Here is an 18219-nt window from a genome sequence, read left to right on the forward strand (position 1 = left end):
AAATTTGAAAAATTATAATACAGAGGGAACTTGATATGATAGTAGCAGCAGACTCATAACAGGCTCAAGGAAATGTTTGAAAGAGGATTATACAGGTAAGCTTAAAGAAAAAGTTTGAACCTGTATCTAGATAGATAGATAGATAGATAGATAGATAGATAGATAGATAGATAGATAGATAGATAGATAGATAGATAGATAGATAGATATGCAGACAGACAGACGGTAATGTAATTTGCTGGTAAGCCTTGTGATCTGTCTAATGTAGAAGACAAAAGAAGCTCTTCTTTTATCACCCCACAGTTTTACAGCTTTGTTTTTGCAGTAAAGACGCTTACACTGGTTGTAAATACCAGAAACTCTCACCATGGAATAAAGCTGAAGTCTCTATGAGATTTTTTAGCCTGACATTGCCTGCATAAAATGCAAGAAAATCCAGGTTTTATGAGAAATTATTCCTATTACAGCAGAGTAAAATTAACAATTGTGAATGAATTACTCTCTGCAGTTTCAGGGATTCTAAAACAGAAAAGGACTAAAAATTGGAGAGAAAAAAAGCCACCTATACAATAACCCTGAAATAAAATGTTCTGGTTTGTTACCAATACAGTCAAAGCTTTTAGAAAAAAAAATGAAGTGAGAACTGCCAATGAACTCTCAGACAAACAGGAGTACTAAATGTCTTTTTCAGCCTGGTGATTCACTGCACTTCCTTCAAACCAATCAGTTTTTTTTAATTACCTCGCTTGTTTCCTTGACATCTTTCTTTCTTTTTCGTGTTAACTTCTTTCTGCTTCTGTCACTCCTCTTCTCCTCTTGCCTCAGGGTGTTCCCCAGAATCCATTTAAGTTTCTCCACTGATAAAAAAAATAAAAATCTATTGCAGCAGTAAAATCAGAGAACAAAGATGAATGATGACTCTGATCATGAATAGATGCACAGACTGAGCTGACTCTGCCTTCTGGGCGGAAATTAAAAGAGTGCATTCCTGTTTTTTAATCCAACCCTTGAAGCATCTCATGATAACAGATATTTTGTAAAGTAGCTTATGGAAGAAAGACAGTGTGTGAATATTTTTGTTGTCTAAGTGGTTTCTGTGACCTAGAATTTTAACTTTCATGAGGAAATAGTTCTGTTTTTTAAACTTATGATGTATGCAGTCTAAAATATATAAATTCATGAAGTTATTGTGATAAGGTGAAGGTCGAAAAGGTAATGATATTTGTTTCTGTGCGAGGAGGTGAGAGAATGCCTTTTAGCTTTGCCTCAGGTTTCACTCACACACTCTTAGCAGATGCTGTTGATAACGTAAGCTTAAAAAAACATAGAGGGAAAGCTGCAGGGAAACAACTTCTTGCAGCGTGCACACACCGCATACTAATAATTCGCCAACTCTGTGTCTCTGAGAGTAATTGTCATAAAAACCAAACAAAGCCACGGAGTTGAGACATTGTCCAGATATCATCCAAAAAGTCAAGCAACACCATTTGAAATTTGTTGGCCTATTAATCTCTGAAAAGGTCAAAAAAAGAAAGAGAGCACTTTCAAACCAATCTCATAAAAGATCCAACTGATGCATTTCCCATTCGCTGGAATCTAAGTGAAATGAATTCATTCATCGATCATGAACACAAGAGTGAGTAACTTGAAAAGATTCACTTGTAAAAAGCCTTTTGGATCTCGAGTGGCTGAGCCTGGAAACGGCACTGCATTATGATAAGAAATGAGTAATGTGTGGTGTGCAGCAGGACCATTAAAATGTGAAATCCTGAGAAGGAGTTCATATCAAGTCAGTTCATCAGATTGTATGTGGAAGGCAAGAAGTGGACCGAATGGAGAGGGAATAATATTCTAAAATGAAGGATAATAAGGCAGGATTTCAGCCCTCAGATAAGGAAGAGCTTGATGTGGGGGAAAATACCTGAATGGTGCCAGTAGCCAGTATTGAACCACCTGCATCTCTGTGAAGCCTCACATCAAGAGTTTTCATCAAAGGCTACAACCCCCTACAGAAACAGTGGATGAATTATTTTTTCTTTTTGTCTCATAAATTTTATTCCACATCCATTTTTAACCACTTCCATAATAAAAGCGTAAATCAAAGCAGAGGGTGAGCTGTCTTTTTTTTTTTTTTTTTTTCAGCTGCTGCCCCTTAAGATGCATTTTCATATTGGCGGCAGATATTAAAATGAGTGATTCAAGCAGTCGTGTCCAGGTGTGCATGCAAACTTTCAGTCAAACAAGACTACTTCCATGAAATACGACTCAGATTATCTTTAGGAATCTTGCAAGGTAAGAGCTCAATTTAGAGTCTGACCCATTTTACATCGATTTCTTAAACTGCCTGTTCCCCTAAAATTAGATCAACTGGATTAGATACTTTTTCACTGAGACCAAAAGAGAGTTTCACTGTGTCGCAGAGCTAATTTAAGGACCTGAAGTATCTCTTTATCTGGATCTTTTAAACTGTTAGCCTTTGCAGAAAAGCTGATTGGGATGGATTTCCTGAAAGGAAGATAAATTGTCATCATAAAACAGCTAACCTTCAATTTGCCAAAAATTAAGCACTTTACTAATAGATGATTGCAAAATATTTGCTTCAAAATTGTGTTTTTCTCATACACGACTCTTAAAGAGCTCATCTTGCTAATTAAATTGTTAACAGGGCACATTTAAAAAACAACTAAAGCTGTCCACATTATTATCATCTGTCAGACTTTGAGATTTATTTTATTTGAGCTCTGTTCTTGGAGTTGTTCCTGTGGTTTACATTATATAGCTTCTACTTTTGTTCTGTTTGGATGGTGTTCCATGTATTTTTCTGCCATATTAACCTCCTTCAGTTGCATCACATTGGGTGACTCACCTAATTGTCCATGCACTTCCAGTGAAAGACAGCATTGCAACATAGAATAAAGAATGAAAATCAACTCTTCAAAACTTATTTCAGTGTTACTCCCCGTCATAATGCTAACCCTACCATTAAAGTTCATGGTTCATGGTGACAGCATCTGGCTACGAATGTGTGGTGCATGTATTCTCAAATGTTCTCTAAACAATCAGCACTGTTTATGCAATTTTAACAAAAGTAGCTAATCACATATAAATGCTAGTATTTAAGTGTGCTCTTTGACAATAAAAAAGTCTCAAAAATATTGGGCTAATATCATTTATAAACACACATTTATTTCTAGAATAGTAGTTCATGAATCATTCCCTCTGGGTGAGAGGGTGGGAATAGTACAACACATCATCACTGGGCAACACAGAGGCACACAAAACTAACAACCGTGCACACTCTTATTCTCAATTAAGGGCAAATTAGTGAGGCCAAGTAACCTCACACTCATACAACCTCCATGCAGAAGTCCATGCAAACCAAGACTTGAAGCTAGGAACTTCTGGCTGCAAGCCAATAATGCCACCCACTGCTTTATCATGTTCACTTGTGAGATATACATTTTTTTAGAATATATTTTCAACATGTTACAGGGATGTATGTTTTAACTCAGACCTGAACATTTAAGAGAACTGATTGGCTGATGCATACATTAGTACCAACTGAGTCTATGTTGTCAAGCTGCAAATAGTGAACTAACCTTCTGATTAGAATAGAAATTGTGCATTAATTTCATGGTAAAAGGGTAAAGATTTTGCAAACTTAGCTGATAAAATCTGTTCCACAAACAAGGTTGACAATCACTTCCCATGATCTCATTTGTCTGTTTCAAACTTTTAAAAAATAACTGCAAATTATTTGCAGTAAATATTCTACAACTGTTGCGCTGTACCGTGACCCTGCAAGGAAAGTGGGTTTAGGCAATGAATATATTGCCTATTGTCCGGGTGTGCATGCACACCCGGACAATATAATGTCTAAATATTTACCCATATGCTTCAGACCATGCTCTCGCTTTCCTTCATATATTATCAATCTTCCTCTTATTTTAAATGCTTTCCCCACAAATTAAAGTTTGTTTGCTGTTTATTGAAAATACATCCACTGGAGAATCATGTAATTGGCCACACTGGAACAGGTCAACCTGACAACACAGATTATAATATGAAGTCCACTGAGAGCACAAGAGAGTCATTGCAGACCAATTAACCTTTCCCTGATCCCACTTATCATAGAGAAACACTTGAGGCATTAGGAGGAACAGCCAAAGTGAGTGAAAATGAAGTGATCATGTGCATAATCATGATACAGTAGGAACACACACATGTATGCTGAGTATCCAAATGATAACAACAGAGATGAAACAAATAACTGATCATTTTATTCATTGTTCTGCTGAAAAAATAAAAACAGGGATAAAAACTCTGATGCCACTTTCAGATTGTCATATAACACTTTGAACTGCCTTATTGCTAAAATGTACAATACAAATAAACCTAACTTGACTTGCCTAAACAATGGAATAAACTGGAAAGTCATAACTTCTTGAACCTGATTATGGTACTTTTTGCATTGCTGTAGGACACCAGGTAGCATTCGGTGTGCAGAAGACCGATGTTGCACTGAAGGGTCCACCAGACACACCTCAGAGGTCCAGTATCTCTAACTCAAGGAGTTTGGTAAATCTTCATATACCATACAGTGTATGCCCTGATACATTCTGCCTCAGCTACTGCAAAAGCCATATTGAGGTGATCAACTTATGGTTCCACTGAGGTCTTTAGCAAGCTCAAGTTGTTTAAAAAGTGACCTTTATCTCATTGGCATTGTTGGATCTGGTGCATCTCCTGTTCTTCTTAACAATACTCTCTAGAGTATCCATGGATTTCAGGTCCATAGATACTCCCTAGATTATCTATGGACTTTAGGTCAAAGAAATTTGCTGCAATTGAATTGAGTAATTGTTATCAAACCTGGCTGTGTTTGCCCAGTCCTACTGGAAACTCAAATCAGCATCTCTATAAACCTTACCATCAGAGGGAAGCATAACATGCTCTCAAATGACCTGTTAGCTGCTCTTACAGTGAACCAACACTGTGGTACCTCCTCACTGGCCCTTCAGTAGATTCTGCTCACTCTTCTTCCAGATTCTGGGAGTTTGATTTCTATCCAATAGCCAGGTTTACCTTCATTTGACCTTAGACTGTGTTATGAAAATTTCATTTATCAAAGAATGAGAATCTGTTTCAATAATTAGATAAAGATTCATCTTTGTCTCTATGTTTCTTTTTTCGAAGATAAAAGCATTCGGATACGGATTTCAGGAGAAACTTCTAATTCTTCTTTGTCAGTCATGAGTGCAGGATCAAACAAGTTTACAAACTACATTCCACACGTCAGTCCTTTGAGACAATTGCCAGGTTAAGTATTTTACCCAAGATGTCTACAGGTCTCTTTTACTATCACAGCTGCGGAAACATCTAAATATTATCAGGAAACTTCTTCAATGGAAAAACAAATCTTGCAGAAATACAAAAACACAGCAGATATAATCAGTAAATAAATGGTAAAAAAAAAAAAAAAAAAGTGTCATCAGTTCCATCAAAGATGAAATAAGGATAAAAATGACATTTTCTATTAAACTGCCAAGTAACTGTCCAGTTCTTCTTATTGGACCAGGTACGACAATGTCTCTGGTTCAAGAGTGGCCTAACACAATGAATGCTACGGTTATAGCTAATTGCTTGGATGATCTTGCATGTAGTGATTCTCAAGGTTCTGAATCCAGCTGAAGTTTAGACTTTAAAACCTTCCTTCAAACTATTTTATGTATTTTGCTTCACAATATTTGATCCTTTTGCTTGTGAACCACTTTCTACCACATGTTTTTTTCCTTCCCTCTAAACCTTCCATTGTTATACTTGGATGCAACATTGAAAACAATGAAAACCCAATGCTAAAGGTCATTTCTCCTTTAGCAATGCCCTTTTGAAGCTTCACCTTCTCGGGGGGAATGTGTCAAGAACTGTCAGCTGGACATCTGTCATGTCTAAAAAGTAGAAATAATTAACTAAAAAAGAAAAAAAAAATCACTTTGTATTGGTGTCATGTAAGATTAAAATTTTCAACTGCCTGAAGTTTGGGTTTTATTTTTGCTAGACGCCATGAGCATCAAAGTTAACTCAGTGACAATTAAGTGTTTATTTCTGCGTAGCAAATCTACGCAATCAGTTAAACTTTTTGGCTGACATTCTAATTTACTGAGCTGCACCAGTTTGAATGCTCACTTTTTTAAGTATGCAAATATTTCCCCTTGTTAATTAATATCATAGCTGCTGAAGGAGAGACACTGGGGAATTTAATGAACGTTTTACAGAGGATTAGAGCCAGCTGAAGGGCAAGTGGGAGCATAACCGAGGGGAGAGAGGGATCAGCTGGCCGTTACATAAGTTCATTCTGTGGTCTGTGATTGTGTCATGAAAGGAATTTAAGATTAGTACTAATTGAATCTCAATGAGTCATTAGCTCCACCTCCCACCTGCTTTACCTACAGCCCACTGAAAAGTGATGGGAAATCATGTTGGCTCCCCCGTTCCTCTCTGTAAGCCACCGTCTGCCAATGAGTCTAATGCAGGTAATTATGTGGGAATGAAAGGCTGCTTGACTTTCTGGATGAAGATTGGCACCTTGATGCATGCAGGGGTGGACGGGTGGGGGTGGGGGTGAGGTGTGTCAGCTGTAACTGGTGAGACAGAACTGTCGTGACAGAAAGGGGAGGGATGATAAAGCCACACATACACATAAGTAAGTCGGTACTTTAGGGCAATTTTCTTGGCTGATAGAGACATATGTTGCAGTGAGGAGCAGGGAATAGTGGAACACAAACTACTGAGGAAATGCATTTGTTTACAGCCGAAGGGGTTTTTATTTGGCAGCTTGCTGCAGGGCATACATGAACTATTCAGACCAGAGCTGCTGTTAGTGCCTTGAAACATGGGCTGTTTAACCTACCTCAGAAATCTTTAGCTCTGGCATCTTAATAATCAGAAGTGCTTTATAACTTTATAAGAAATAAAACCAAAATAATACAGTCTGACTCATTTAGTTTTATCATCATTGGTATTGTGTTGGGCAGCAGAAAACACTACTACTGTAAGCCTTGGGAATGTCATTGCTATTAATGTTATCGGTACAAAAATGTAAAATCTTTTTAGTTTGCTAAAACCCTAATTAATTTCAGAGTTTCTGCTCCTCTTTTTGTATGCTCCTCTAGTATCTTACATCTAAGCTTCAAAAACTCAGCATTATCTTTGTTGACTGACATTCAATTTTTCTTAGCAAGACCAGATCGGAATTTCATTCTTTCATTTTCCACCTCTATGCATATAAATGATGTCTAATCTTGCTCTAGTAAATAACTAAAATCAGTTTTCATTCATTTTTGTTAGTTCTTTCATGTTGTCAATTACTTATTTCATTATATCGGAACAAATTGTATACATGGCTTGCTATTTTACAAGAATTTGTTGAATCTCTTGACGTGGAATACCCAAATAATTTCAGTTCAGTCCAATTCAGTTCAATTGATTTGTGTTTTATTCAGTTTGCCTCAGTTTGTTTCAATTCTCTTCAGTTCAAGGTAATTCAGATTGTGTTGAAGTAGTTCAGATATTTTTGAGTCAATTTGATTTTATTAGTAAATTCTTCTCAAGTACAAGAAAAATTCAAAGGAACAAAATCAAGGCAAAAACAAGCAGAAGTTGTCATAAAGGTGTATAGACTTATACATTTGCAAGAGGTTTATGGATTCAAAAAAGCTAACATGTGCTGATGAGTCAGTTCAGTAAAATCTGCAATCATTTTTCCATTTTGTTTTTTGCTTTGCCTTTTCCATTTCTAATTTTTTATGCTCTCTCCTTCTGAAGCGCTTTGGATTTTTTTTTTATAGATGTGAAAGGTGCAATCAAATTTAATTACTGTCAATGCATAATAAGGAATATATCTTTCAAATGGGTGATCCAGGAAGCTGATTCCGAAGCAAAGAGGGTGAAGTCCAGTGTAGTTCTTGGCAAAATGTCTCCTCTGAGCCTGAGGAGCATCATTCTACTGCTGCAGTAACAGCAAGTACTTTGGCGTGGCCATAAAATACCTTTTGTTTAAACTTCTCCAGTCATACCTGCACCTCACAGGAAATAATCCCCTAAGCGTTTAGCTGTCTAAGGGGCTAGCTGTGGTCTCTTGATCCTGTTGTCCTAATCCATACGGCTCAAAAGACACTCACAGCTACAAGCCTCAGGCTTAAAATGTCTTCTGTGAGCAAATCTTTTTCACATAAATAGATATGTCATGAATCTGACATCTTATCATGATTGTAGCCTGGAGATTAGTTGGAGAAGCTACAAAGCAAGAAAACAAACAAACAAAATCAACAAAACAAACTTTTAAAGTAAAGCCAAAGAGTGTCCACTTGAGAATATTCCTTCTGTTTTCCAGCACATCTGCAGATATTTATGTTGCTGTTGGACTTCCTTTCAGTAGAGCAATGACATGACTGTACTGTTTTTACAGTACTACTTCCACTTTGTGTCAGGATGTGCAGAAATAAAAGAAACAACATTGACTCTCTGAAAACGTCCATGATGTTGCGGCACTCAGCCATTTAAAAACGCTCTGAGTAGAATGTGAATGTTAACGGTTGACCCAACTCTTAACAAGAAATCATTTTTCATTCATGCAGAACAATGACTCTGTGTAGTTTCCAGGAAGATTAATAGCACATGATCAGTTTATCATGCTGCCTCACTAGTACACCTTGGTGTGCTGGTGTATTGATGTTTGTCCTAAATCCTGAAAGATACTGTCGGAGCCATTCATTGTCAAGAAAACCTATTACCTTTGTGGTTTCCCCCAAGGACAATGCACCACAAAATTGACATGACATTGAACTTCTGTTTGGTGTTGACATCATTCCCTTCAATGTTCAATGACGATGGCTCGCTGAAGATGGGTGGAATTAACTTCAGCTGAATGGCATTAAGTTTGCAGAAGCTTGTTAACGAGCCAATCAGTGAATAAAGAGAGCGTTGTGGCAGTATTTTTTTATATTGAGAGAGCATATGATATGATGTGGAGGGAAGGGCTATTAATTAAAATTAGAAGAATGGGTATAAATGGTCATATGTTTAGATGGATTAAAAATCTTCTAGAAGAAAGACAAATACAAGTGAGGATGGGGAAGGATTATTCTGAAAGTTTGAATATAGAAAATGGGGGTATAGTAAATAAGTTATTATTTTCAGTGGTAGTTAATGATATGTTTAAAGTAGTAGAGAGTGGAATGGGATTTTCACTTTTAGCTGATGATGGAGTAATGTGGAAAAGAGGAAGAAATTTAGACTTCATTGTAAAGAAGCTTCAGAGAGCAATTTCAGTTGTAGAAAAATGGTCATATAAATGGGATTTTAAACTTTCTGCAGAGAAAACTAAAATAATGTTTTTTACAAGGAAAAGAGTTGATAAAAATTTTTTACTTAAAATTATGTGGTCAGGATTTGGAAAGAATTTAACAATTAAAATTTCTTGGGATGTGGTTTGATGAAAGAATGACATGGGGTGTGCACAAGAAAATAATCGATAAATGTAGGAAGGTATTAAATATAATGAGGTGTTTAGTTGGAACAGAGTGGGGAGTTGATAGAAATTCATTAAAAGCAATTTATACTGGGTTAATTAGGTTAGTCTTAGATTATGGATGTATAGTTTATAACTCAGCAGCAGATACAAACCTCCATAAGTTAAATATTATCCAACATCAGGCTTTAAGAATATGTACTGCCGCTTTTAAAACATCTTCAACAGCAGCATTACAGGTTGAAATAGGAGAAATGCCTCTTAAAGTTAGAAGGGATCAAATATCTTTAAACTACTGGTTAAATTTACCGGGACAAAGAAATGATCATCCAACATTAGAGGTGCTTAAACCTGGATGGGAAAAGGAAAAGAAACAGTTAAAGAGATTTGGATGGATAATAAACTCTAAAGTTAATGAAAATAATTTAAATCAGTTAAATATATGTCAGACAGTTCCATTACCTGCAGTACCACCTTGGATACTTCCTGATGCTGAAGTTGATTTTTCATTATTAGAAAAGAAGAACAAAGATAAATATCACAGTAGCCTATGAATAAATATATAGTACAAGAATACTTAAATAAATATTATAACTATATACAAATATACACAGATGCATAAAAAAATAGTTAATATCGTGGGGATAGCATTTATTGTGCCACAGTTTCAAATTAAGGTAGGGAAAAGGATTAGTAATGGAGTATCGGTGTATACAGGAGAAATGCTAGCTTTGCTTGCATTAGCAAAGCTAGTTCAATGGGTGGAAGAGGTTAGACCATTAAAATCCATCATTTGCTCAGATTCTAGTTCTTCATTAGTCAGTTTGCAAAATTCATAGTCAGAATTCTGACTTTAATCTCAGAATTCAGAGATTTTTTCTTGTTTTTTTTTAAATTTTTTTGTTGTTGTCATGTGTTCCACACTCCTTACCAGTTGGTGGGGGTGATTCTCACCCAACGTTTTTTGCCAACCGCCAATAAATTTCAACAACAACAACAAGAAGAGGAAGAAGAAGAACAACGAGCCAATCATTTGATTCAGGTGTGTTTAAGCAGGGAAACAGCCGCTGACCTTACCACACAGTCTTACGTTAGCTAAACAAATCAATATGCAATGTGTACTGTATCTGACATACACTAAAGATTTTATTTTAGCAGAAAAGGCTTTGGACTAAACTGCTACTCGTGTTAGCCACGTTAGCACCAAGTACAGCTAGTCAATCAACCATCGCTGTGTTCAGGGAAGCGCTGATTAATAATCGAGAAATAAATATCAAACCTGGAAACTTGATATCGTAACGGACTGAATGTTATGTTTTTAACGTAATCTTTGCTCGTCTTGCGGGGCGCAGGCGGTTGCCACGGTAACAGGTGTGCTTAAACTACAAAAAGAGAGAGTAAAAAGGTAGGAGTGGTTTTGAGTTGATCACCTGTTCGGGTTATTTTACCTTTGTTTACCTTTGCTGTGGCGCATTACAGCAGCTGTAGTTTCTAAACGTTGGACTAATTACCTCGTTCGTTTGTGAGTAAATGTCATTCACAACAAACGTCAAATAGAACAAATATATTTCATAAAATTTTAACAAACAAATGGCTTCTACCGCGGTAATTATGTGAAATTAAATTAATTATATCCCAGCTTCAGAAGATTTGCCTTTACCTTTACAGAGCTCTTTGGTTCCTCCTATCAGTCTGTAGCTTCTCATATTGACGTCATCAAACCAAATGTCAGATCTACCATAACTGACTGACACCTGCTGGCCTCAGGTTTGCAACCAGCTTGTGACTGAGAAACCAGTAACTTCCTCCCAGATGATGACATGAACTTGTTAGTTCCTCTGTCCATTGTAGTAGCTGATATATTGTGAAAATCCGGTAGAAATGATGCACTAATCAGTCATGTTTACATAGAAACAACGCGCTGCCAGGCTTTGTTTGTGAGACTTGCGGTCATGTGGGTCGGTTGTGGGCGGAGCTTGGTAAGGTCCATACACCTGAAACTGCCAGTAAGAGTCTATTGGATTTGAGTGAATGAGGATAATAATTCAGTCATTTAATTCAGGTATGTTGGTTTCTAGGGACACATCCACCAATTGCAGTTTACCAGCCCTTGAGAAGTGACTTTGTACACCACAGATCTAAACTACTCAAATAGGTTTTCTCATTTTATAACCCCGATTCAATTTACTACATAACTTTATCCCTTTCTTGTCTGCCATGTTGCTTGGTTTTTATGATGCTGTTTGTTCGTCAGTGTTCTCCAACAAACCTCCAGGGCTTTTCATAGAACAGTTAGATTTATACCGAGGCTAGAATACACACAGGATGGCTCGATTGACCAGTTAGACAACTTTTCAAGGCAATTGGTTGCTCTAGACTTTGGTTTTAGGATATCAGAGTAAACAGACTGAATACAAATGCATGCCAAACTTTCCAGCTTTTAATTGGAAAAGATTTTATAAACCATTTATCATTTCTTTCCACTTTAAAATCCATTTCAAAAGAAGCGTGTGGTTCTAAGGAGAGAAAATGTGAAAAACATTCAGAGGGTCCGAATAATTTTGCAAACCCTTGAAAGCATAAGGAATAGAAAGTTGTATTCAATAAGTTTAGTTCTGAATATAAAATATTTGTTAATTCATTTACAAAAGTAGCATCCAAAAGAGTTGCATTAAATTGTAAACAAGGCTAACTTTGCTAAAGATGAATGTTTTGAGAGGGAAGGCTCTGCTGCAGCCATTACTGCACCAGAATCAACTTTTCTGATAACCACTTAATGGTTTATTGACCACCCGATGTCTTTCCTCTAGGTTAACTTGCCACTGTAAAATGAGTTTCTGTCTTCTCACTCTCGTCTCATCTCAGATGTTTAAAGTCTTCATTTTTCCAGGCGGCTGTCTCTGCCCTCAGCTGGAGCTCTTATCCATATTTTTTTCCCACTCTCCTCCTCTCTTGTCTGTACAGTGTCATTTTCACTTTGAGCTTCTACTTCTTCTCAAGTGAATCACTTTGTATTTGAATCTTTTGTCAAGTAAAAATGGGGTATGATGTTCTCATTCATGATGTGTAATTTTTCTTAGTAGCTGTTTATTTGATAAAATACACTATCAGGTGTGTATTCCTAAATGCACAACTACTCTATTTGCATTTGCTGGGAACCATAGCTGCAAGGTTATTGATGCAGCAAAGAAAAACTTTTCTTAATTAAATTCCAAATAGGCAGACTTGCTCTAGTGGCTTCCTGTACTACTTTGAGTAAAAGCACAAACTTATCCATATTGAAAATTCAACAATGCTCTTGCAAGCATTCTGAGAATTACTCCTGCAATTTGGTGTTTATTTCATCTCTGTATACTTTTGTTTATGTCGTAGTAATGGGATTTTGCTGACTTTCTTTTGTGAGAGATCAACACAAAGTAATTTAAAATCGAGAGATGGAAGGGAAATTATACATAATTACTCTTAATATCTTACTATTAAAATAATAAAGTTGTGAATAAGTTTGAATCAGGGTTTGGTAATAAATGTATGCTTTCAGCTTTTAACATTTCTCAGAGCACTATTCAATCCAGCAACAAATAATACAAGAGTATGGAACAACTGCAAATTGAGCCATGTGACAAATGTATATTTTACATCAATGAAGGTTGTCATTGACCTGAATAAATGTCTGGTTGCTAAAGCCCTTAGAAACCTGCCTGATGCCTTTGTGGGTTAACCAAATATTCAACATAATGTGAGTTGGTGAGGTTTCGATTAGATATTAGGTAATATTGTTTGAACAAGAGGCAGCACAATATAAAAATAACTGGTGTTTTATAATATTCCATCCAGGGTTGTTTCCAGCCTTTATAGATCCAGACTTTTTTATAATTACAAGTCTGCCCCCCACTTCCTCAATGTCAGATTTTAACAGCCATGTCTTTTCACACAGGTGTCGGATGAGTCATCTGACTCCCCAGAACCAGGGCCCGTCACCTGCATGGAGCCCTATATGGTACGGAGGCTCTCCTGCCGGACAGTTCAGCTACCCCCCTTGGCCTTTAGACAGGCTGAACAGTACTACTTCGATCGGAAGCCCGAGCCGGACACAGTCACAGTTCCACCTCGGCCCACAACACTGCCATTACGAGCACCGCCACTCATCGCCATCACATCTGCTGACACCACCAGGTAGGAGGATATTGACACATGGGCATCAAACAACTACATGGCATAGAATGAATAAAACCTGAAAAGCTTAGTCAGTTACAGTATAACCAATCTGCACCAATAAGTGGCGCCCACTGATGTCACATGACCAAAACCAGCAGATAAATCTCTCATATGGATTAATTACACACATAATAATGTTTTAAAACCTTTGCTTTGTTAACTCTGATAATTTTCTGTTCCCATCTAATGTAAACATAACATTTATATAAATTATATTACAGCACACAAGTAAAAAACTATTTTAATACAGAAATATGGGCTTAAAAAGCAAGTCTAGAACCTGCTTAAAGATTTTTATTTTCAAAAGGTACGATTAATCTGACAAGTGGGCCTCTTGTAAAAAGAAACTACGCCAGTTTTACAAAGGACTCAGTAATTTGTCAAAATCAGTAAAAAAAAAAAATGGTATTATGAAGACCAAGAAACACAGCAGGGGGGTCGAGAATTAAGATGTGGGAGCAAAGCTCTGATTAAAGCATCCTTAAGTTACAAAACAATATCCTGAGCTTTGGGCAGGCTAATGTGCTGTTGCAATTATCAGTAGTTAGAATTCTTTTTTTAAATAAATCAAAAAGCAATGTCTCATTTTATTTTCTATTTCGGTGGAACACTTATGCATTATTTTGTGTGGATCTGTTGAAGACTGAAGTTGGCAGCTGCAAGGTGACAAAATGTAAACAAATTCAAGATGTGAGTTTTTTGTCACTCTCTGAACTGCAATACAGATACAGAAGTTATGTTCTTTTGCAGAGCATGTGCAGACTTTTTACCATAAAATCATCACTAGACTGATGAATTCTGTGGACGTCATACTGCTGAACAGAAACTTAATCGGTTGTATTCAAAACTCTCCCAGACAGAAGTGAAAACACAATCAAAAATATCGATATGTCAAGTTCTATTCAGGGAGACAGAGAAAAGCCTGGTTGTCAAAGATACTGACTTCAATGTACAAAGAATGCTGGATTTTATACTGTTGGTATTCAGAGAGGTCAGTGATACAAAATTCATCACCCATCTTTTGTCTTCTGGATGAGAAAATAACGTTGTTGCCTAATTTTAGTACAGAGTACCATCCATTGGCCTCTATGTGTTCTAAAATTGTCATGACTATGACTTTGGTCTGCGCTGTCTTCAGATCAGCAACATACCTAATTCCCCATCTTTCTCAAAATTCTCACTGCTTGAGACAAATTCTTGAACAGAGCTTCAAATTAAGCGGAACCGTCATTTAATATTTCTTCCATTTTCCAATGATTGCACCAAAACCTCTCACCTTCTCACCAAGAAAGTCTTGGGGAACATTTCAGCCTCACTGCAGCTCTTTTTCTTTGGTATGCTTTACACACAGAGCCATTGATTGATCTGGATGCCAGAGGAGAAGACAGTGACTAAATAAGTATTTTAGTTATGACATACAAATCAGTTTTAACTTTGATGTTATGTTTATTTCTGGATTTTTAGCTAATATTCTGCCTCTTCGCATTGTAATGAAACTGTCATGTAAATTTGAGAGCATTTTGTAAGAGTGCAAACTTACAAAATGAGTTAACATATTTTCTTTTCCTTTGCTCCCTTATTCAAATGTTAGATCCACATTTTCTTCAGCAAAAGCTGGAATAAATACAAAACTGTAATCATAAATATAAGCATTTCAGCTCTGACATAAGATTTCAGGGAGACTTCTACTTTCCTTAAGTAACAACTTGAGATATAAAATAATTTAACAACTCCAGACACTTAGTTTGTACCTTAAAATATACTATTTTCTGCTGTGTTAAATACATAAATATGTCTTAAAAACAAATAATAAAGGGGAAGAGTATAGCATATTGAGCTGATCATAAAACATGACACATTTTACTCCCAAAATAAAAGATGTTTTGCTGACAAAAAAGAAATATATTGGATTCTTTCCATCACTTTACAGTATTTCTGCTCAGCCTTTTTAAATAAAGAGATATTGCAGACATTCCTTGTTGAGGAAGCTCAGGTCCTTCAGTGTTTGCAGCAAGATGTTCTGTATAATCTTTAGGTCTGTTGTGGAGAGTGCAGGCTCATCTAGAGCCATCTGTTAGCGTATTGGCATCAGAGCAAGCTACTTCAAAAAGCTGATAAATAAGACTGCTTTGTTCTAAAGACCACCCAACACCCTCTGGAGCTGAATTTTGAAAAAGGGTGCTTATTTAAATGAAAATCAATATGGAAAACCTTAACCAGCCACTTCATAAAACTGTAACTCCACAACACAACATGTCTGGCTATAACAGCGCTGCAAAACCCACAGAGCACAACAGGAGATCCTTCCTGTCCATCTATAATAACTGAAGAAACTTAGATAATGAGAGCTCCTACAACTATCTACTTTCCCTTTGATAATATTCAAACCTGTGGCAGCCTGGCTGAGCTCGAAACCAAATTGTCTTTGCAACAGTTTCAGATGTGTATAAAGGCAACGTTACTGAAGTGTTTAAAGCTATAGATTTTTGGAAAGTATTAGTGTCATGTACTTGATATTTGACTTTCATTTGTGCTTATTCTTCATTTAGATAGCTGAAAATAGGTTTTTTTTCTAATTACTGTAATATTTAAGATTTTTAATCAAGAAGCAAGAAGTTTTTGAATTCAAATCCCAAGCAGGAGTATTTGGAGTTTGTATGGCTTTTCCATGTACTTGTGTGGGATTGTTCAAGGTACTCTGAGAATCCAGAATCTACTAGGGAAGCTTAGGAATGTGATCGCTCTGTAGCTGGAAAAAACTCTGGTCCCCCTTTTTTGGGTAGGGGACCGCATTCAAAAAGGGGGACCGGTCTGCCAATCTAGGAGAACTGCCTCTAGTGTCCATGAAATATTACGTGGTCAATAACTAATCAGCAGAAAAGTTTATTTACTGGCTACAATCCTTCAGAAGCTCCTCATGCTGTGCACTGATGCTTGTTCAGATGAGTCCTAGTCCACTCCTGTTAAAATTCATGAACCTATTCATTTGAGTTTAAACTCTATTTATATGCGATTAGCATTTAGACAGAAACTTGATGCAATAAAAGATGAAATATTATGATTTGAGGCAGAAGGTTTGATTGTTGTGTGTCCCTGGCAGTCATGAGTGATAACTAAGAGTTCCCCACATAAACATTTTTTTCCAATTAAACTCCACAAAATTAAGTTCATTTTTCCTTTAATCAGAGTTGGTGTCTGTGTTTGCTTAGAGAACTAACTGATGACGATGTGGAGGAGTAGTGATAGATAACCCAAATATATGGGATGGGATGATTGAATTAAAGCAGGAGTTTTTAATAGATTCCTTGCAGAAGGTTGATGACATTACACAGGGGATTGTAACAGGACACGTAGCTAAAGTATATGAATAGGCCGAGAAGAAACAACAAAAATAAGCAATATTTTATGAATGATCAACAGCTGGTGGGGAAATGTCCAACACTTCTCTCGAGTCACGCTTGCTGTTATTTCAACAATGTTTCATCAACTCCCCATTTTACAAGACTTCACTGTTAAGTGGCAGAAGAAAAAAAAACAAAAGATCCCAGTAGTTGAAGCACATTCTATATCGATGGCAATACCAGAACTGCATGTGTAATAAGTCAAACAGAATAGAAAATAATAGTGGTGGTCAGACTGGAGGTGTTGTTTTTGTACAGGATTTTTCCACTGAATCACCTTGACCCTGACTCAATCTGCAGCACAATGATGAGACCAAAACATGCATTGAAGTTCTGACTGAAGGAAGAACACGGAGTCATTGACCATAGTTAATTAAACCCAACTCCACTGAACACTGAAGAGGGCACTTGAAAACAGACGAGACAAAACGAAGAAGGTGTTACAACGAGCTGGAATTGTGTTGCTCAGGTTTTCAGCATGGGCACATTGTGTTTTGTTCACAATGTTCTGTGCAGGAAAGGAGGTTTTTTGTGCATGTGTGTGTGTTGTTTCTCTTGTTTTTCCTCTGAGAGGTGTCACTTGCACTTGTGATCTAGCTGGAATACATGTGACCAAAATTACGAAGGAGTATTTAGAAGAGCGGTTTCCCTGAAGTAGACTGCAAATGGTTTTCTCGGATTTGTGATGATCCTTTCTTGACTTTTGTTGTACTGCATATTTTGTAAATAGGCAGTTACTCGATCGCTCTTCCTCTTTGATGATGACGACATCAGGAATTACCTGGATAAGCTCCAGGGTCTCCTTCGACCTCTCCAGATTCTCCGTTGTACATCTCCACACCGGTCTTCATCATGCAGCTACCTGTTCACCCTCCAGTATTCATTCAGCGCTGCTAGTACTGGAACAGAGAACGGATAAAAATCACTACTCAAACCAGTCATCCACTTACCACAAACTCTTCTGTGGATATACTTAACTCTCCTCAGATTTTCATCTCTCCTCCCAAACAGTAAGAAACTCCATTCTCCATTGTCCATCTCCTTCTCCTGCAAAATCTCAAAGATCAAAGACTT

The 18219-nt window shown here is 36.9% G+C and overlaps 1 protein-coding gene across 1 annotated transcript in view; it reads left to right on the forward strand.

Annotated features, from left to right (window-relative positions):
• pde4d (phosphodiesterase 4D, cAMP-specific) overlaps positions 1 to 18219 on the forward strand; it is a 210727-nt gene that overhangs the window by 29865 nt on the left and 162643 nt on the right. Inside the window, exon 3 of the mRNA XM_032578259.1 lies at positions 13464 to 13702. Within this exon, the coding sequence (XP_032434150.1) occupies positions 13464 to 13702 (239 nt within the window). The remainder of the gene's footprint in view (positions 1 to 13463; positions 13703 to 18219) is intronic.

The sequence above is a fragment of the Xiphophorus hellerii genome, chromosome 12, assembly GCF_003331165.1.
Source record: "Xiphophorus hellerii strain 12219 chromosome 12, Xiphophorus_hellerii-4.1, whole genome shotgun sequence".
Lineage (NCBI taxonomy): Eukaryota > Metazoa > Chordata > Actinopteri > Cyprinodontiformes > Poeciliidae > Xiphophorus > Xiphophorus hellerii.